At 42.9% G+C, this 21,429-nt stretch overlaps 1 protein-coding gene across 1 annotated transcript in view; it reads left to right on the top strand.

Moving 5' to 3' along the window:
* The window catches only part of OBSCN (obscurin, cytoskeletal calmodulin and titin-interacting RhoGEF), a 301,099-nt gene that overhangs the window by 146,230 nt on the left and 133,440 nt on the right, over nucleotides 1-21,429 (top strand). The window contains 12 exon segments of the mRNA XM_045004158.1: nucleotides 350-616; nucleotides 3,051-3,317; nucleotides 4,650-4,913; nucleotides 5,799-6,062; nucleotides 7,440-7,703; nucleotides 8,070-8,333; nucleotides 10,311-10,574; nucleotides 12,253-12,519; nucleotides 12,954-13,217; nucleotides 14,179-14,442; nucleotides 16,084-16,350; nucleotides 19,999-20,265. Of these exon segments, the coding sequence (XP_044860093.1) occupies nucleotides 350-616; nucleotides 3,051-3,317; nucleotides 4,650-4,913; nucleotides 5,799-6,062; nucleotides 7,440-7,703; nucleotides 8,070-8,333; nucleotides 10,311-10,574; nucleotides 12,253-12,519; nucleotides 12,954-13,217; nucleotides 14,179-14,442; nucleotides 16,084-16,350; nucleotides 19,999-20,265 (3,183 nt within the window).

Below are 21,429 nucleotides of genomic sequence, written 5' to 3'. Positions count from 1 at the left end.
GAAAAGTTTTGAATGAAGATTTTTTCATTTGAAATTTCATAGGGAAAAAATGGTTTTCTGACCTGCTCTTCTGATCCTCTTGTCCACTTCCTTCTGTAATGATTTGTGACGATAATGTGTGAGGCTTCTGCTCCTTTCTACAAATACTGAGTGCATTTCTGGGGATAGGGGTTATCTGATAATCTATTTTTTTTCTCATACTGATTATTTGAGAGCAGTAAAGCTAGTCTAATGACAGCTGATAGTCCAGTTCTGATAACTCGGGAGGAATTAATTGAAAAATGAGGGGAACATTTAGTTTTGACTTTTCCGATTTTTAAATCCAATTGTCCTTATTGCTGTCCTTCAGTCCTGCCTGCATTTTTCAAAGAGGGATTGAAGAATAAGGAAGCCTCAGAAGGTGCAACAGCCACTCTGCACTGTGTGCTGAGCAAAGCCCCTGTCCTAGTGGAGTGGAAGAAGGGGCAAAAACCACTCAAACCCAGTGAAAAGTACAGAATGCGACAGGAAGGTGCCATTGCAGAGCTGTTGATCCGTGACCTTGATGTAGAAGATACAGATGATTATACCTGTGTGTGTGGAGACCAGAAGACCTCTGCTGTCTTGACAGTCCATGGTAAACAAAAATTCCACCTTACAAGAGAAATATTCCAGAGAGCTTCACTCCCTTTTGGAAATTCCCTTCCTGACCTGTTTTAGAGTTAGTTTTCATCTTTCCTTTTTTTCTTTCTATAGTGCCGGTCTGTATTTCATATCACCTCACCTTGTCTCTTGGTATTAAAATAGTCTTCCTTATTGTGAACTAAAGGGGGGTACAGATGCCTTCCTTTTCTAGATCTGTTTTGTGTCTTTACAGAGTAAAAACTTTATCTGTACTTAGTAAGGCCAACATTTTCTAGGCCCCTAAGAATGTACTTAGGCTCCTAAATAAAAGTGGCCTGATTTTCAGAGGATTTGAATACTCACGACTCTTATTGAAGTCAATGGATTTCAGTGCCTAACCTGAGGAAACCATATTTGAAAATTTTGGCTTCCATTTGCTAATGGACTTTTTGGAGAAATCAGACTGTTGGGATTAAATGGTTCCCAATATTTCTTAGGGGTGACAGTGATATGTGCTAAAGATGAAATTACAACATCCAATCGGATGGGTGCCAATGGCAATTTGATTGTTAGTTTTGCTGTCGTGAGCAGTGGTTCTGGAATTAGGGTATTGCTGCACCCCCGGCTTGAAATCGTAATAACAAACACCAAATACATGGTTTCTATGATTTCCGTCATCAGCACCCCCACTATAAAAATTGATCCAGCACCCCTGATGGTGAGTGATACAAAACAGTCTTAATTACGCTATCAGCAGTGTTAATTTATGTATAGTGCCAATCAGTGGGTGAATCTTAAGAAGCCCTGTTCAGTTTAGATAAGTCTCAACATTCAGATGCTTTTGAAATCCTAGTTTAACCTTTGAAGCACGTCTACCTCCTGTCCCCTTTCCTTGCCTTTTATTCCTTCCTTCTTTCTCCCAACCCAAATGCAGTCTTCTCTTTCACGCCAAGCCCACACTTCCTTTTCCCCATAAACAGTCTTCTGCGTAGTTGTTTATAGGCCCATCAAAAACCTTATTACTGATTGTTTGAATACTTCTCACGAAAGATATCTTTGATACGGAACTGACAATGATCATGTTCTAGAAGTTGTGTCTTAATGCCACACGTACGGTTAGGCTGCTAAATCAATTTCTAAAGAGACAAGGTGGGTGAGGTAATATTTTTTTATTGGGCCAACTTCTGTTGGTGAGAGAGATTCTGTGTAAGATGGAAAGCATGTCTCTCTCAACAACAGAAATTGGTCCAATAGAAGGTATTACCTCACCCACCTTCTCTTTCTAATATCCTGGGACCGTCATAGCTACAACAACACTGTATAAATCAAGATCTAGTAATTTAAAACAAAGGTGTAAATTAAAGTCTGAGTTTATGGATTTTGATGCACTTCCTGTCCCTATTACATCCCCCAGCCCTGCCTGCACTGTTCAAAAAAGAACTCAAAAATGAGGAAGCCACAGAAAGTGGGACAGCTACTCTCCACTGTGAGTTGACCAAAGCTGCTCCAGTGGAGTGGATGAAGGATCAAAAGGTGCTCAAAGCTAGTCACAAATATAAAATGAGACAGAAGGATGCCGTTGCTGAGCTGACAATCCATGACCTGGAGGAACAGGATGCTGGAGATTACACTTGTGTATGTGGAGACCAGAAAACCACTGCATCCTTGACAGTGCATGGTAAACAAAAAATAATATGGGATTTTCTACAATGTCATCTATGATTGCAACTAGGATCACAAACTGATCTTGATATCCTCTGTCATTTTATATTGCTACTGTATTTATAACAACCACTGTGAATTTTCTTCACTTAAATTCCATTATTTGGGTCTGGTATAACATTATGGAGGTTTTTTTGCTCCTTTTTGTCTTGTTAATAGAATTTGGGGGTAAATAATTAAGTCATGGCAAAATTACATGCAACAGTTTGAGTTTTCCCCTTAATTCATTTCTTTAATCATATTACTCAGATTTCATTTATTTTAATAGGTAACTTGAGAGAAGATGAGTGGGAAACCAAGTGACCCGTAATAGCTTGCAATTTTAAACAGTACATTGGATACGTTTTAAATGCTAACCTAATAACACCACAAGCAGACTAGGTGTACCTTCTTGAAAGTTCAGGGCAAGCTTTCTTCTATTATATATGTCAGACGATGCCTCTCAGTCCTAAGCTGCTACACCACAGCTGTTCTAACACTGAGCTTGACTGTCTCAGAGAACAGACTGCCAGCTTGGTCGTAAAGTGCTGAACTTAGTGCACTGGAAAAATGTCAACCAGGGACTCAAATGAGACCCATGAAATCATTTTAATTTGGTTCGTAGATACTGTATGTTGTAACCCAAATTACTAGAGACTGAAGATTAATACACTAATCTACTGGAGCCACCCAGCTGCAGTTATTTCTTGAATTTTAATGCACTCTATTCATCCTATGCTCCGCAGTCCTTCCTCCACGTTTTAAAAAAGAATTGAAGAATTTGGAAGCCAGAGAAGGTGAAGCAGCCATTCTGCACTGTGAGCTGACCAAGGTCGCTGCCCCAGTGGAATGGAAGAAGGGACCCAAAGTGCTCAAACCAAGCGACAAGTTTAGAATGAGACAGGAAGGCACCATTGCTGAGTTAGTGATCCATGATTTAGATCTGACAGATGCTGGAGATTATACATGCATGTATGGAGACCAAAAAACCACAGCTGCCTTAACAGTGAATGGTAAATAATATATCCCAAATTAAGTGCATAATTTTCTACTATCTATTCTGTGAAAAATAATGGTATCAGCAACTGGATTACAGCCCTACTTTCAGCCTGCGATAATTTAGTCTGTATAACTAAAAAGTTAAAATCCATGTGCTGTAATTTTCTTAAATATTGCTGATGAATTTAGCAAAATTTTAGCAGAAATAGAAATAGACTGTTTGCATTGTTTGGACCAGATGTTGGTCATGCACTCATTGCAGAAATTTCCACAGAGAGTTGGGAAATACACCTCAATTTCAACTACAACTCCTTCTGATTTTCATGTTCAATAGTAGGTGTTAAAATGGTAACATTAATTTTATCAAGATAAATGTTATGATGTTACATTCCAGGAATGGGGCATATCATGATAAAAGCCAACACCATGATAAGAGAAATATTTTCTTGTGAATTCTGAACACTTATTACATTTCCTTTGGAGGAAATATTATCATTGCTACTTTCACTGGGAGGTCAGTAATACAACATCCAGTGGCTAGTTGACCATGTTGGTATATTAGTGAATTTGCACAAAGCACGAAAACCACCAACACTTAACAGGAGCACCATGTGAAGGTTGTTGTCTTGCTCTTTAAAACTCTCTCTAAATGGAAAATAAGGCAAACACCTGTATGCGACTGTGGTCACCAGACACAAGCAATGGAGTACATCATGTCTCCTTTGTTCTTTTGCCATGGCCCTGAAGGACATTCACCAGTTCATTGCTGCAGCCATGTGCTGGCAATCAAATCTAGATATAAATTTGTAATCGTTGCTCCCTACCCAAGCCATATGAAAGAAGAAGAATTTCCTTGGGGAGGTACTGACAGTCGTGCTATATTGAACTAGGCATATTGCAAGGACACATCTAAATGAGAAGTGAGATGTCAGCCAATGCCGTTTCATTTGTGACCCTATTATTTCATTTATTATTTGTATTACAATAGCTCCTAGAAACTTCAATCAGGTTTAGAATAATTTGTTCTAGGCATGCTACAAATACAGTAAAAAGGAGATCCCTGCCCTGAGGTGGAGCTGAAAGACAAGGATGGTTCTCTAGCTGTTTCATTCTGTGGGGCACCTTATAAAAGAGAGATCTGCCTTAGGATAGGGTCTTTTCCGAACCCCCCTAACCCACCACTATGTGGTCCTCAGATGAATTCTGTTTCAGGGAAGGCTTTGCAGAGCACTGGTGGTCCATGGATCACAATTTGATAATCCCGTGGGTTAGTGTGTTCAAGGTCTGTGCCAGGTAGTTGCCATAATGTGACTGTTCATGTACTCTGTCCATTCTGAACTCGTCAGCTCTGCCTGCACGTTTCAAGGAAGAAATGACAAATGAGGAAGCCACGGAAGGTGGGAGAGCCACTCTGCGCTGTCAGCTGACCAAGGTTGCTTCGGTGGAGTGGAAAAAGAAGCATAAGGCGCTTGTACCAAGTGACAAATATACAATGAGGCAGGAAGGTGCCCTTGCAGAACTAGTCATCCATGATTTAGAAGTCAAGGACTCTGGCGATTATACCTGTGTATGTGGAGACCAGAAGACAACTGCAGCTTTGATAGTGCACGGTAAAAAAAAACAAAAAAAAAACAATTTTTTTTTTAATGTGTGATTTTTCTACCATCCCCTTTGGAAAACTCAATACTGACAGCCACTGAGCTCCCATTCTCATCTTACTGTAATTGGACTCTTCTATAATAATTTTCCTTCTTTTCCCCCGATCTCCATCTAACTCACTGGAGCCCTACTTCTTGTACTTGCTCTTAACACCCTGTGCGTTTTTCTGTTTTCCATCTAATCTGTGCATGCTTACACGTGCTTACATTGTATTTCTGCTGGAAGGATTTCACTTACTTCCATTGTTTTTGTGTTGCTTGTTTCAGAATGAGCCAGGAGAGAAGGTCGGGCTGGAATTTTTATATTTCTTAAATGAGATTAGAGGTCTTAGGTTGTAATTTGTTAACATTTGGCTGACAACTTGAAGGGCTCAGGATAGTAACACTGCAAGCAGGAGCTGGTTCTCTGCAGTCTTTCTTACAATTCTAACAGTACATCCTGCATATTTGTCTACTTATTTGGCCCACATCACCGCAGTATCTGAGACATTATTGAGGTTTATCTGCACAATCTCCCTATCAGGTAGGGAAGTATTATCATCCTGCCCATGGGGCATTTGTCCAAGGTCACAAAGAAATTCTGGGCTAGAACCAGGAGCTGAATTCCTGAATCTCTGTTCTTGCCTGACTCTTCTCCTTCCATCATCATCCTGACCAGTAAGACATTTTCTCTTCCAGTCTTGAGCCACTTAGGAGGTGGCCAATTCCAAAATGAGTGGAAGAATGTTTAGGCATGGACAGAAGCTTGTGACTATCAACCTTGTTTTAATTTATTAGTCATCCCTGAGAATGTTGTGAGAAGATTGTGAGAATGTTTCCTCACTCTTTGTTCCTCAGCCCTACCGGTACTTTTCCAAGAAGAATTAAGAAATGAAGAAGCCACAGAAGGTGGTGCAGCCACTCTGCGCTGTGAGCTGAACAAGGCTGCCCCAGTGGAGTGGAAGAAGGGACACAAGGTGCTCAAGCCAAGTGACAAATACAAAATGAGGCAGAAGGATACCACTGCAGAGCTGGAAATCCACAATCTAGATGACAGTGATGCTGGTGATTATACCTGTGTGTGTGGAGATCAGCAGAGCACAGCTGTCTTAGCAGTACATGGTAATAACAAGTTTCATAATGAAGTTCATAATTTTCTAATAACTTTCATAATTTTCAGGTTCATCCAGTGGATTCAATCATCTGTCCTTGTGTAATCTGTCGTTTCTGTGTTTTTTCCTTTATTATATTTATGGCATATAGGAGTCATTGTCATTCATTTGTTTTTTGTTGAACCTCCCTCCCCCGTACTCCCAACTCCATAATACAATATCTGTGTTAACAGCCTGATCCAGTTACCACTCATCACAGAATAGGTGTGGGATCAGGCAATGTGACGGGTGCTCTGCTCACTACAGGTGGGTCTCCCTCCTGGCCGTTCTGGGGATTAGCTCTGTGCAGCCCATGCTTCTTCCTGTGGGTACACTCTGTTTCTCCCTCTGTGGTCCTTCTCTGACTCCAGGAACTGCAGCCTCTGCTGTGTGACTCAGCTGTCCGGCCAGGTCACTGTGTGGTTTTCCCTTCTGGGGATGTGTATCAAAGTCCCTGCTCACCAGCAGTCTCAGGCAGTCCTCCCATTCTCTGCCCCAGGTGCCACTCCCTCAGGGTAGGTCTACACTTACCGTGTGGGTCGACGCGGAGAGTTAGACTTCTCGGAGTTCGAACTATCGCATCTAATCAAGACACGATAGTTCGAACTCCCCGCGCGCTCCGGTCGACTCTGGAACTCCGCGAACGGCGGTGGCGGAGTCGGCCTTGGAGCCGCGGACTTCGATCCCGCGGCGTCTGGACGGGTGAGTAGCCCGAACTAAGGTACTTCAACTTCAGCTACGCTATTCGCGTAGCTGAAGTCGCGTACCTTAGTTCGACCCCCCCCCCCTTAGTGTAGACCAGGCCTCAGTGGCTGGTAGGGGGAACCGGAGCCCACCCTCTACTCCGGGTTCCAGCTCAGGGACCTTCTAAGCAGCAGCCAAGATGTGATTCCTTCCTGCATCTTGCTGCCTTCCTCTGTGCCTCTTCCTTTCCTCCTGGCCCTCCCCTCTCCTCTGGGTTTGCCAGCCTCTCAGCTCCTTCCTCCCAGGGAGTAACCAGCAGGTATTTGTCTCCCTGCAACACCCTTCCCTGCAGACTACCTCCCTGCAGCCCCCTCTGCGTCCAAGTTCCTGTCTTTCTATAAGTCCCGCCCATTGCCACACAGTTGAGCTTCCCCTAATTAGGACTTTCCTCCCAGGCCTAATTCTCCCAGATTGCAGCCTAATTGGCTGATTGGTCCCACTTGGCCCAATTCAGCTCTTGCAGTCCGTCACACACCCTAAGACATTTTCTACTTTTATCCCCTTCTTCCAGCCTGTGACGTTTTCTATGCCACCTTCTTCCACCTATTCTCTGGTGGTTCTGCTCAGAGCTCCATTTTAATGCTCTGTCTTTTACATCCTCCAGCTCTGCCGGCACTCATCAAAGAAGAACTGAAGAACGAGGAAGTTAGAGAAGGTGGAACGGCCACTCTGCGCTGCACACTGACCAAAGCCACTCAAATAGAGTGGATGAAAGGGGACAGTTCGCTCAAAGCGAGTGACAAATACAAAATGAGACAGGAGGGCGCTGTTGTTAAACTGGTTATCCATGATGTAGAACTGAAGGATGCTGGAGATTATACCTGTGTATGTGGAGACCAGAAGACAACTGCTGGCTTGATAGTGCATGGTAAAACAAAAAATCTAAATTCAATTGCCTACCACCCAATCTACTATTCATTGTGCCTGCATCTATGTCTGGAGCTTTTTTTTTTTTAGTCGTTAATTGTTTATATGTATTTATAATTTTTGTGTTACTTTGCTCTTTATTGCTTGTCTTATTCCTTGGAATTCTACTGGGTGCATTAATAGTCCTGAAATACAGTGTGAGGAAAGGAAGCTGATTGCAACCCAAAGAGTTCTTAGCTTCCTTTGTTCATGCTGTTTTTCTTGCTTTCTCCTTACAATGTAATTTTTTTCCATTTTCCCCCAATCACACCAGCCATCTGGCACTGACAATGTTTAATGCACTGTCCATCCATTCTGTGATCCTCAGCTCTGCCTGCACTTTTCAAAGAAGAACTGAAGAACTTGGAAGTCACAGAAGGCAAAACCGCCACTCTGCACTGTGAGCTGAACAAGCCTGCTTCAGTGGAGTGGAAGAAAGGGCACAAGATAGTCAAGGCGAGTGAAAAATACAGCATGAGGCAGGATAGTGTCACTGCTGAGCTGGAGATCCATGATCTAGGTCTTCAGGATGCAGGAGATTACACATGCATGTGTGGCGACCAGCAGACCACAGCTACGTTGATAGTAAATGGTAAATAATATATTCCAAATTAATGCTTAATACTCTACCATTTGTTCCTGTGAAACTCATGATTGTTCCACAGAAGATTCACCTAATTCTCTTTGGCTCTTATTCATTTGTGTATATCTGAAAAAGGAGAACTTCCTGTTTCAATATAACTTAGATGGTAAATTTTAAAAAAATATTCTATGTTAGTGATCATCCAGTGTGGATACTGGCTGGACTGAACGTAGATGTGGAGCAGGGCACATGTTATATATGATATATATATCCTCACACACTTTTTATAGTCCACCTCAAACCAAGCTGATCCACTGTATGTTGAGCTTCCTCCGTGCCGTGGTTGTCAAATGAATTTTATTTTCCAAGGCATAATGATATTGACCTGTAAACGGGTGGACTCACCCCTGCGGCGCCTCCTGCTGGTGACTCTGGGAATTAGCTCTTTTCCAGCACTGGAGCGCCCTCTGCAGGCTGGTGATCCGCCTGTCCTCTGGCCCTCGTGTCCCTCCCTGGACCCGGTGCCCTTTTACATGGGGTGCTGCCCCCTGGCAGTAACCCCTTTCTTTCTGGGTCTCCCTCACCCTCTATCCCCACCTTGCCTCAGTATTGGCTACTGCCAGTCATTGTCTAGCCCCACACTCTGGGGCAGACTGCAGTATCAGCCTACTCATTACTGGCAAGGTTGGGTTTGGACCTGCTGCCTTGGCCTACCCCTGGGCTGCCCTCTGCAACCCCCAGTACCTTTTGGCCTTGTGCTAGGCCGCAGCCTGGGGTTTTCCAGGCTAGAGCTCCCCAGCTCCTCAGCCTTTCCCCAGCCCTGCTTCACTCAGGTATCCTATCTCAGCTCCTAAGCAGCCAGGCCCATCTCCCTCTGAATGCAGAGAGAGACTGTCTGCCTCTGGCTTCCCTGGCCTTTTATAGGGGCCAGCTGTGGCTCAGTTTGGGGCGTGGCCTCACCTGCAGCCACTTCCTCAATTAGCCCAGTCTTGAGAACCGCTGCTCTCAAGCCCTGCCAGGCCACTTTTAAACCCCTCTGGGCCGGAGCAGGGGGTCACCCTGCTACATGACCACAATCTGAATGGCCAGAGTGAAATCCCAAAACTAACCAGATTTGATCCTAAATTATGAGAGGTGAAAGGCTTCAGCATTAGTACGTGGTACCAGCCACTTATAGGGTGACCAGATGTCCCAATTTTTTAAGGACAGTCCCAATTTTTGGGTCTTTTTCTTTTATAGGCTCCTATTACTCCCCACCCCTCATCCCGATTTTTCACATTTGCTGCCTGGTCACCCTAGCCACTTACCAGAGACTTTTCAGTTTTAATGCATTGTCTGTTTACCTCATATTCCCCAGCCCTGCCTGTACTTTTCAAGCAAGAACTAAAGAATGAGGAAGTTACAGAAGGTGGATCAGTCACTCTGCGCTGTGAACTAAGCAAAGCTGCTCCCGTGGAGTGGAAAATAGGGCACAATGTGCTCAAAACCAGTGACAAATATAAAATGAGGCAGCAGGGTGCCATTGCAGAGTTGGTTATCCATGATGTAGAACTGAAGGATGCTAGAGATTATACCTGTGTGTCTGGGGATCAGAAGACAACAGCTGCTTTAACAGTACATGGTAAAAAAAAAACCCTATCAATATTCAATACTAATATGAATACTAATTTTCTAGTATCACTCCTGAAACTGTCTGCCACTGGAATCATGTAATGTGCTTGATATTAATTTGCCATTTTCCTGTTGCTTCTTCCATCCTATCTACTATTCATTTCTTTCTACGGGACAATACTTTGGGTCAGAATTCCTGGGCATTGCCAATCCACCCCTCAAAAAGGAGAAAGTAAAGGAAGTTCCTTTCAGTTTTTCTCAAGCTCTTTCATTGTGTGTATTTTTCTCATTTTCCTCCACCTCCATTTCATCAGCTGACCCCAGCCAATAGGGATACTTCCATAAGTGTTAACATCTGGTCTATTGTGCCCTCAGCTCTGCCCGCACATTTCAAAGAAGAATTGAGGAACAAGGAAGTGACAGAAGGTGAAGCTGCCACTCTGCGCTGTGAACTGACCAAAGCTGCTCAGGTGGAGTGGAAGAAAGGGCACAAGGTGCTCAAAGCAAGTGAGAAATACAAAATGAGACAAGAAGGTGCCATGGCAGAGCTGGTGATCCACAATCTGGAGGTGAAGGATACTGATGATTATACCTGTGTGTGTGGAGACCAGCAGACCACAGCTACCTTAACAGTAAATGGTAAAAATAAACTGTCAGCTAATACACTATCAGTGCTTATTCTGTTCTATTCTGCTGCCTCCTTAGAAACAAATTTGGAAATGAATCTTTGCTCTGTGTTCACATTTGCTTTATCTGTTGTACTTCTGTCCACCTCATTCATTACAACTCCTATTGTTTGGAATAACGTTCCTTGGCTCTGAAGAAATGGAGGCTGTTTATACAAAAAGATCCTATCCTATCCCATTGTGCTTTATCCGACTCATCCTAATGCTCCCTGTCCTTCCCTGAAGCATGGATTTTTCTTTTCTTCCGACTCCTTCTTTTCTGGGCAGTATTCTTTTCCTGTCCTCCTTCCCTAGTTAACACTCATTATGCATGAGGCAGGGTTGTCTGAAATTTTCATCATAGGAATTAGTTTTGCATAGGGCTTTGTTCCTGTAGCCATTGTTTGTGTCTCCTATGGATGTTTTTATTTTGGGTTATGATGTCTCAGGAGATAAGTGAGAAGCCAACATTCTCTGGTCATGTTTTAGAGGCTTTCCCATGCACCTCGATTTAAAACCAGAAGTGCGTGATTTATGTTTTACTGTCTAGTTGCTTTCATTATTTTAGCTTGTAAGTGGTCTGAAAACTTATCGGTGTGCCAGCCTCCAAGAGATCGTGTCCATATAAATAGAATAAGATTATATCTAGCAGTGTAAATTGTCAATTCCATTAACATAGGCACGACATCTCATTTGTAATGCCGAGATACTAGCCCATGAAATTAATTGGGAACAATAGTCATGAACATGTTATCAGACATTGTTTAGAGGAGATTGTTATCTTTAGAGGTTGGGTGAGATATATCAAGGCAGATATCTGAAGAAGGTAATGAGGAATGCGTAAACAGAGAAATCATATCCTGGAGAAGGAGGACAAGTTAGGGTTAAAAGTTCTGTGGAGTTTTGATCACTTCTCTGCTCATGGTGAGCTCATCGGCCCTGACTGCATTTTTAAAAGAAGAACTAAAAAATGAAGAGAAAACCAAAGCCAGGAACCATACCTCACAGTCAGCTGACCAAGGCAGCTCTAGTGGAGTGGGAAAAGGAGGCAGAAGGAATTGAAAGCAAGTGAGAAATACAAAATGAGACAGAAGGAGGCCATTAAGAGAGCTAATTATCTTGGATCTAGGTGGAGGATACTAAAGATTATGGTCTTAATGTCCCATCCCCCCACCAACGTGAAAGATAGGTCCAGCAATGGCTCTTAGTCAAGATTTTCAGGGATGCAACCCCCTATTCTGAGTGTCCCTAGCCTCTGATTGCCAGAAGCTGGGAGCGGACGACAGAGGGATGGATCACTTGATTGCCTTTTTTGTTGATTCCCTCTTAAGCACCTGCAGTGGCCACTGCTGGAAGATAGAACACTGGGCTGACCCAGTATGGCTGTTCTTACGTTATGTAAGTCAGGAGTAAATCTACTGAGGTCAGTGATGTTTCACAAGTGTAAAACCAGACTAAACAATACAAGAATTCAGACATACATTTCAATTGGGATATAATATCACTTTTCACTTCTCTGTTGTTTCTCCTCCATTCTTCTCAAGCTCTGTTCTCCTTCAGTCTTTTCTGATTTCCCCTCCATCCCCTGTTTTTCAACTACAGCAGTTAATTGCCATCAGTTTGTAACACACTGTATATATTGCATCCTTCAGCTCTGCCTCCATCTTTCAAAGAAGAAATGTGCAATGAGGAAGCCACAGAAGGTGGAACAGCCACTCTGCACTGTGAGCTGACCAAGGTTGCTGCCCCAGTGGAGTGGAAGAAGGGGCACAAAGTGCTCAAACCAAATGACAAGTACACAATGAGACAGGAAGGTTGCATTGTGGAGCTGGTGGTCCATGGTTTAGACCTGAAGGATGCTGGAGATTACACCTGTGTGTGTGGAGACCAGAAGACCACAGCTGCCTTAACAGTGCATGGTAAAATAAATAGATATGAGACATTACATGTATGCACTTTGGTTTACTGTCTTATTTATGACAGCAGTATTATTCCATTGCAAGCTCTTCCTTAGCTGGATTTTATGAGCTTGTTGTGTTCTTTTCCCATGCTTTCAATTTGTCTTTTTACATGCCCTTGCAATTTGCTTGTATTACTCTTCCTGTGGTTTATAATGGGGAAAATAATTGTGTATATGCAAATGTTCTCAGCTACCTTTCCTCCTTCCATTTTACTTTATATCCTTCTTAAGGTCTTTGTCCAATGCCCACTGAAGCCAATGGGTGGCTTTCCATTGCATTCTATGGACATTGGACCAGGTCTTCACACTGTAGGATTCAATTTTCTCCCCAACGCACCAGCCCGCTGCCAGTGTGAACTTTCATACACTCTCCATTCATTTTGTATTCTTCAGCCCTGCCTCCACTGTTCAAAGAAGAATTGAAGAGCCTGGAAGCTACAGAAAATGGAGCAGCGACTCTGCGCTGTGAGCTGACCAAGGCTGCTCAGGTGGAGTGGAAGAAAGGGCACAAACTGCTCAAAGTCAGTGAGAAATACAAAATGAGACTAGAAGGTGCCATGGCAGAGCTGGCTATCTGCAGTCTGGAGGTGAAGGACAGTGGAGATTATACCTGTGTGTGTGGAGACCAGCAGACCACAGCTACCTTAACAGTAAATGGTAAAAATAAACTGTCAGCTAATACACTATCAGTGCTTATTCTGTTCTATTCTGCTGCCTCCTTAGAAACAAGACTGGAAATAAATCCTTGCTCTGTGTTCACATTTCCTTAATCTGTTTTACTACTCTCCACCTCATTCACTGCAACTCCTTTTGTGTGGAATAACATTCCCTGGCTCTGAACACATGGAGGCTGTTTATACAAAAGGATCCTATCCTATCCCCTTGTGCTTTATCCAACCACATCCCAATGCTCCCTGTCCTTCCCTGAAGCATGGATTTTTCCTTTCTTCTTACTCCTTTTCTAGGTCTTGTTGTTTTCCTGTTCTCTTTCCCTAGTTAACACTTGTTATGCATGAGGCAGGTTTGGCTGAAATTTGCACCAGAGTTTTGTTCCTCTAGACATTGTTTGTGTCTCCTATGGATGTTTTTACTTTGGGGTATGGTTTCTGAGGAGATAAGTGAGAAGCCAACATTCTCTGGTCATGTTTTAGAGGCTTTCCCATGCACCTCAATTTAAAACCAGAAGTGTGTGATTTATGTTTTGCTGTCTAGTTGCTTTCGTTATTTTAGCTTGTAAGTGGTCTGAAAACTTATCGGTGTGCCAGCCTCCAAGAGATCATGTCCATATAGGTAGAATAAGATTACATCTAGCAGCGTAAATTGTCAATTCCATTGATGTAGACATGACGTCTCATTTGTAATGTTCTTGTGAGAGGTGAGGTACTGACAATACCTGGAGCCTGGAACCTCAAAGCCATGTTATTCATCATGGACAGTAAGTAAAAACATGGTCAAACAGTACCAGGAGTTGTTTTCTTTTAAGGATTGGTGTGTCAGTCATATCGAAGCAGATGTTAGAACAAGATAAATGAGAAATGTCTGAATGGAAATATCATGAGAAATTAGGGTTCAAACTCTGGAATTTTGATGCCCACTTTGTCCGTGTTGCATCCCTCAGCCTTGCCAGCACTTTTTAAAGAAGAACTAAAGAATGAGGAAGCTAAAGAAGGTGGAAATGCCACTCTCCACTGTGAGCTGACCAAGGCTGCTCCAGTGGAGTGGAAGAAAGGGCATGAGGTACTCAAACCAAGTGAGAAATACAAAATGAGACTGGAAGGTGCCATTGCAGAGCTGGTTGTCCGTGATCTAGATGAGAAGGATACAGGAGATTATACTTGTGTGTGTGGAGAACAACAGACCACGGCTGCTTTAACAGTACATGGTAATAATATTTTGTCATGAACTATGTCTAATTTTTCTTATCAGCTGCATCCTTGGTAGGAAAACTTGGCTCTGTGTCCACATTTCCTTTATCTGTCTTGTCTGCTTCATTCACTGCAGCTCCATTTTTTTAGGATAACATTCCTTAGCTTTGATAAACTGGAGGCTACCTGTATAGAAAAATCTCATTCTGCATCCTCATGTACTATCTAACACATCCAATTTCTGCCTTTTCCTTTCCTAAAACACAACTCTGGCAATTCTGCTGTCTTCCTTTTCTGGCATTTTCTTTTCCTGTCTGTCTACTATTTCTATAGGGAAATAAATACTACTCAGATCACAAGAATAATTTAGTCAAAACTTCCTCTGTAAGAACTAGTTTTGCACTAGGGTTCTGTTCCTGCAGCCATTGTCCATTCAGATGGCTTTGCTTTGGAGTCTGATTTTCTGAGGTGATAATGATTATTTCTTGATTTGAACTTGTTTTGTTTTCAAACTGATATAAAAATCACAGTTGAAGTCAGTACCTCAGTTTTGAACTAGTTGAAGTGGGAAATACATCACATTCAAGGAAATTAGACTTAGGCCCATAGTTTGGACTTGGGATTCAAATTTGAGATTTTGGTCTGACCCAGCCTTTACATTTTAATGTTGTTTTCTTTTCCAATTTGAGACTGTGCAGGTAGGACTTGAAAGCTGAGATACTAGCCTATGTAGTTAATCGGGAACAATAGTCATGAAAATGTTATCAGACATTGTTTAGAGGAGATTGTTATCTTTAGAGAGTGGGTGAGATGTATCAAAACAGATATCCAAAGAAGATAAATGAGGAATGCATAAGCAGAAAAATCATATCCTGGGGAAGGAGGACAAGTTAGGGTTCAAAGTTCTGTGGAGTTTAGATTACTTCTATGCTCATGGTGAGCTCATTGGCCCTGACTGCATTTTTAAAAGAAGAACTAAAGAATGAAGAGAGAACCAAAGCAAGGAACCATACCTCACAGTCAGCTGACCAAGGCAGCTCTAGTGGAGTGGGAAAAGGGTGCAGAAGGAATTGAAAGCAAGTGAGAAATAGAAAATGAGACAGAAGGGGGCCATTATAGAGCTAATTATCTTGGATCTAGGTGGAGGATACCAAAGATTATGGTCTTAATGTGTGTGTCCCGTCCTCCCCTCCCCTGACGTGAAAGATAGGTCCATCAATGGCTCTTAGCCAAGATGGTCAGGGATGCAACCCCATATTCTGAGTGTCTCTAGCCTCTGATAGTCAGAAGCTGGGAGTGGACAACAGGGGATGGATCCACTCGATGGTCTCCTTTTCTGTTCATTCCCTTTTAAGCACCTGCATTGGCTGTTGTTGGACGACAGTATGGCTGTTCTTATGTTATGTAAGTCAGGAGTAAATTTATTGAGGCCAGTGACATTTCACAAATGTAAAACCAGACTAAACAATACAAGAATTCAGGAGTACATTTCAATTGAGATATAATATCACTGTTCACTTCTCTGCTGTTTCTCTTCCATTCTTCTCAAACTCTATCCTCCTTCACTCTTTTCTGATTTCCCCTCCACCTCCTGGTTTTCAACTACAGCAGCTAATTGCCATCAGTCTGTAACGCATTGTATATATTGCATCCTTCAGCTCTGCCTCCATCTTTCAAAGAAGAAATGTGCAATGAGGAAGCCACAGAAGGTGGAACAGCCACTCTGCACTGTGAGCTGACCAAGGTCGCTGCCCCAGTGGAGTGGAAGAAGGGGCACAAAGTGCTCAAACCGAATGACAAGTACACAATGAGACAGAAAGGTTGCATTGTGGAGCTGGTGGTCCATGGTTTAGACCTGAAGGATGCTGGAGATTACACCTGTGTGTGTGGAGACCAGAAGACCACAGCTGCCTTAACAGTGCATGGTAAAAAGGAAAAGAAACTAATTTCTGAAGTATTTTTAATACCAGTTTTGCTTGTTGAAAAAATGTCATGGGGTGCAAAGCTTGCTATTAAGGCTCGTACTCATACAATAATACTCCAGCACACAACAAATATAAGGCTGGGGTACTCTATTTAAAATAGTTGTCAATAATACCGCTTTAGAGTCCTCATGCATTTTATACTTAGAAGATGCCTTAAGAGAAGGGATTAAAAGTTTCCTAAAATGAAGGAAGAATGTGACTCATCATCCTTTTTAAATCTGAAAGTTACATGTTTTTATCTCTGTACATTATCTGGGCATCCTATATCAGTGCCTCTTGCAATTTCCCTGCGTCCCCTTCTGCTATTCTAGGAATAATGTTTCTTACTATTGGTCTATGAGAGGTGTGGTTTTAGGCACATTTTTGGCTGAATCCTGCATCCTTCGCTAGCTACCTTGAGATTCAGTAAGAAGACTAGTGTGACCAATATTTGTTCCTTTCTGGTGTGCTGTATTTTGTACTTCAGCCCTGGGATGGATGTTTGTGACTCAGGTTCTATTCCGTTTACTGTGAATTGGCCCTTGGTGTACTATAGTAATTTTTGTTATGGACACTCTTTTGTCATGGATCATGTTTGCAATTTAGGAGATATTAAACAGATCTAGAGCAATTCATTGTACGAGTGCATTGCGCAAACCCAAAAATGCAGCCCAGGTGAACTGAATTGTTCACTGAGCTTCACAAACTCTTTGGCAAAACTGGGCCAAGTTTCAGACAAGGTTGCATCAGTTTGGGGCCAGGAATACAATTAAATCAGCAAGGGGAGCAGAAGAGCATAGTCCAAATGGCATAACAGAGTGGTCATGCTGCAAAAGAGAATTGCAAAGCAGAATCCTATGCGGGCCCCAAGATGGGCCATGTAACTCTAATTTCATCCCTTAAAACCCTCCTTTAGGAAAAATATTGAAATGCTTACTCTTTATTGCAGATGTTCAGTCAACTCTTCAGCCCTGAGAACTTTTCCAAGACCGGGGGCGTACACAGCATATTGGTTACTTTTGTAGCAATAAAAGCCTCCTGCCACCTGTAGGTCCTGGTTCATGTTAAGAATGAGCAAAATACATAGCAAGAGCTGCTTCCTGAAATAGGTACCTTCTGGTTCTGAAAATATGCACATGACCTGTTTGGGATCTACTACTGTAGATTCCCGAGGCTTTGACACACTAAAATAGTTCATTGTAGAGTCTTACAGAGTTCAAACTCTTTCTACACTATCTCTCCCCCGAGAAAGCCCAGTTGCTTTATGATGCACGTTATGTTTTTATTTCATAGCCCTACCAGCACTTTTTAAACATGAGCTTCGAGATGAGGAGGCAGAAGAAGGTGGCACAGTCACACTGCGGTGTGAGCTTACCCAACCCAGTGCTCCAGTAGAGTGGAGGAAAGGCACTACAACTCTCTACCCTGGACTGAAATATGAGCTGAAGCGACAAGGGCCGATTGCTGAGCTGATCATTCATGACTTAAAACTGGAAGATACAGGAAAATATACCTGTGACTCTGGGGATCAGCAGACAACAGCTGCAGTGACCATACATGGTAGGCAGAACACTGCAACACAGGCCACATGAATGTGCTATGAAATAAAGGCCTTTTAATTTTGCCTTAGTTGCTTTGCTGCTGATCCTCTATTTCAGTGTATGTTCTTGGTGTATTCCACTGAAATCTGAATGGAATGTTCTCCACATCTGGCACATGTGCCAGTCTTGAGGGAGTGCGGGTTGCCTGGCATACCTGAAATGTTTAAGCAGCACCAGCAGCAAAGCAGTTAAACAATATGGTGATGTAAAGGTACTGATGCCCCCAAGCCGTCTGAGTGGAGTGAAGCTGATAGCAAATGAGAATTTGGTGAGCTCTTCTATAACGGCATTATAGCTACTGCTGTTTGTGTGGGTGACCCCATATTAAAAATGTTTCTCACATTGAATGCGCCAAGTGGATTTTTGTAACCCGAGCTGAAGTCCGTGGAGTTTCACTAGTAATTAATTTGGCCCAACTTCAGATGTCATCTGAATCCATAGGGCGGGGAATGACCACTACTAGTGAAATGGGTAAAAGTGCTAGGTTTATGGGTTTGTGAAAAGTGAAAGGTTTGGTTTTTTTTTACTTTTGCTTCACATTACTTTGTGCAAATGTAAGGCAGTTTATGTGGCAGAATTGGCTGACTTTCCATCATAAGAAGCTGTTTTTTTATGGCGACAGGAAAATTTATTTGCAAAAATTGTTGGCCTTTTCAGCTCAAAAAGATTTTGCCTAGAAGGGAAAAGCTGTGTCTGGTGAAAGAAACTTTGCTGTCAATCAAATGTTGACTATAGTTACTGTATAACTTAAGTGCCGATGAGAGAAAACACCAAGATGAATTATTTGTTGCTGTATTTCCTTTTCTTTTTCGAGCTGTTCTTTTTTTTTTTTCCCCTCTTCATTAATAATAAGTGGTAGTGCAGGCGGGTAGAGTTGTAGGAAACAGATATTTATTACATGTTCTGAGTGGTCGGTGCTGCACACTGACGGTAGAGTTTGAATGCAATTAGTGTTGCTCAACTTGCCTGCCTAAGCCCCTGGTGTCATACTAAACTAGGTCCTTTCTGAAAGCTGAAACTCTTTCTCCAATTCCATTCATGTATCAGAGGGGTAGCCATGTTAGTCTGGTTCTGTAGAAGCAGCAAAGAGTCCTGTGGCACCTTATAGACTAACAGACGTTTTGCAGCATGAGCTTTCGTGGGTGAATACCCACTTCTTCAGGTGCAAGTGGTGGAAATTTCCAGGGGCAGGTTTATATATGCAAGCAAGAAGCAGGCTAGAGATAACGAGGTTAGTTCAATCAGGGAGGATGAGGCCCTGTTCTAGCAGTTGAGTGAAAACCAAGAGAGGAGAAACTGGTTCTGTAGTTGGCAAGCCATTCACAGTCTTTGTTTAATCCTGAGCTGATATTTCCATTCATATTACATTCATTTCCCATTGTACTAACCACTGTGACATTTTGAAACTTAACGTTGCCTTTTATGCATTGGCTGAGGATTTATCTATTACTAGTATTATTTATTTATATTACTGTAGCCCTGGTCACAGACCAGGACCCCGTTGTGCTTTGTGCTGTACAAACGCAGAACAAAAAGAGAGTCTCTGTCCCAAGGCATTTACCGTCTAAAGGAGAAGATTCTCTAAGCAAAACACAAGAGGCTGTTGTAAATCTTAAAAGCTGATAGGAGGGAAAGAGACCACACAGGAGGACAAATTCACTTTCAGATACTGTGTTCTTCAAAAGCAGCCTCTTCTGTTCTTGTAGAGATGCTTCCATAGAAAAAATTGATTAGATGAGATCAGTGGTGCTCAGACTTGTTCGTTTTGTGGACTACCTTGTGAGACAGATCTACTCATGAACAAACTCTGCTCCTAATGCCACAATCTTCCCCCCACCCCACCACCATTTCTTGGTTCAAAAATGATTCATGCAATGATCTGTCAAGAAGTGGTCCACAGACCACTGTTAGAGAAACCCTGGTTTAGCTTGTTCTTGATCGATCCTGGCAGATATCTTCTTTTGGGGACTAACATGCACTTAAAATATTTACCTCTCAATTTTTGCAGCCCTGCCCATTGTATTTAAGCAGCCCCTTCAGAATCAAGAGGCTGAAGAAGGAGGTACAGCCACATTACATTGTGAGCTGTCAAAACCAAATGTTCCAGTGGAATGGAGGAGAGGAGGCCTGGGGCTGCAGCCTAGCAATAAGTATGAAATGAAACAGAGGAAATGCATTGTAGAGCTCTTAGTACATAATCTCCAAGTAGAAGATACAGGAGAATACAGCTGTGGTATTGGGGAACAGGAAACAAAGGCTTCTTTATATGTGAAAGGTAGGTGATGAGATTCCCTCCCTGACTTCACTCTTGAAACAATCGATTTGCTTCAGCACAAAAAAGGAATGTGATTGAATTATATAATTTTGGGGTATAATGATTTTCTTCCTTCCATCTTATTAATATTTTTTTTTAAATAAAGTTGCCCCGGACCATTTTCCTGAAGGGAACAGTGATATGGAAGAGGAGATGGTACTTTATTTTAAGAGATCGTATTTGTTTGTAGGCGCTGGGATGGGGTCAGGCCAGACAGCTACAGGAGAGTGCTCCTATTGGGTTCTGGGAAGGTGGGCGGGCACAAGCCCGCCCACAGTTAATGGACCCTCCTGCAGTACAGGAGAGTGCTGGAAGGCAGATATATTAGCCCCAGGATAAACAGGTCCCTTTTACCTTGGTAGCTGAACAGGGGTTACTCTAGGTTAATTAGGACATCTGGGGCCAATGAAGGGCCTGCCAGAACTTGTTAAAAGCCTCCCCTCCAGCCAGATAGGGGCACGCGATAGGAGCTGAGGGAGAAGGGCAAGCTACTGGAAAGCTGGGCAGTGCAGACACTAACAAGCATTAGGAGAGAAGTCATGCATGTACAGAGGCGAAGGGCGGGAGAATCTCTGCCTAATGGGGCAGATGGTCCTTCTGGGCCCCGGAGGTCTGAGGGAAGAGACCCTGCCAGAGGGGAGAGACTGAACCGGGTGTCTGGTCTGTTGCCACCACGACCGGAGGGGGCTACTAGAGACTGAGATGCTCCTCTCCCTCCCCACTATCTGGGAGGCCGGGAGGGACCCTGCTCCAACAGGGTGTGGACAGTAAACCCAGGGGCATGGGGAAAATTCTGAGGGAAAAGAGGAATACCCCAGCCTGCCGCTAAATGGAAGCGCAGGACCCACCGAAGCAGAGAGGAAGCTTTGTCACAGAGCACCAGAGTGTTGGCTTGTAACATGAGTAAATTTCCCATACATTTGGGAAGAGTTTGAGAGGGAACTTCTGCAACGATTCAACACAATGTCACTGTACATTTGTCTTGATGCACCACTGATGTCCTCTCCAATATTAAACAAAAACAAAGTTCTCCATCTAGTAACTGGAATGAGGACAACATGGGACTTTCCCAGGGTCTGGCCCTAGGGAGATTCATTTTTGAATACTGACATATCTCTGGGATCG

This window comes from Mauremys mutica, chromosome 2, assembly GCF_020497125.1.
Source record: "Mauremys mutica isolate MM-2020 ecotype Southern chromosome 2, ASM2049712v1, whole genome shotgun sequence".
Classification (NCBI taxonomy): Eukaryota; Metazoa; Chordata; order Testudines; family Geoemydidae; genus Mauremys; species Mauremys mutica.
Note: the sequence above shows the minus strand (reverse complement) of the source record. Positions and strands in the feature narration are given on the sequence as shown.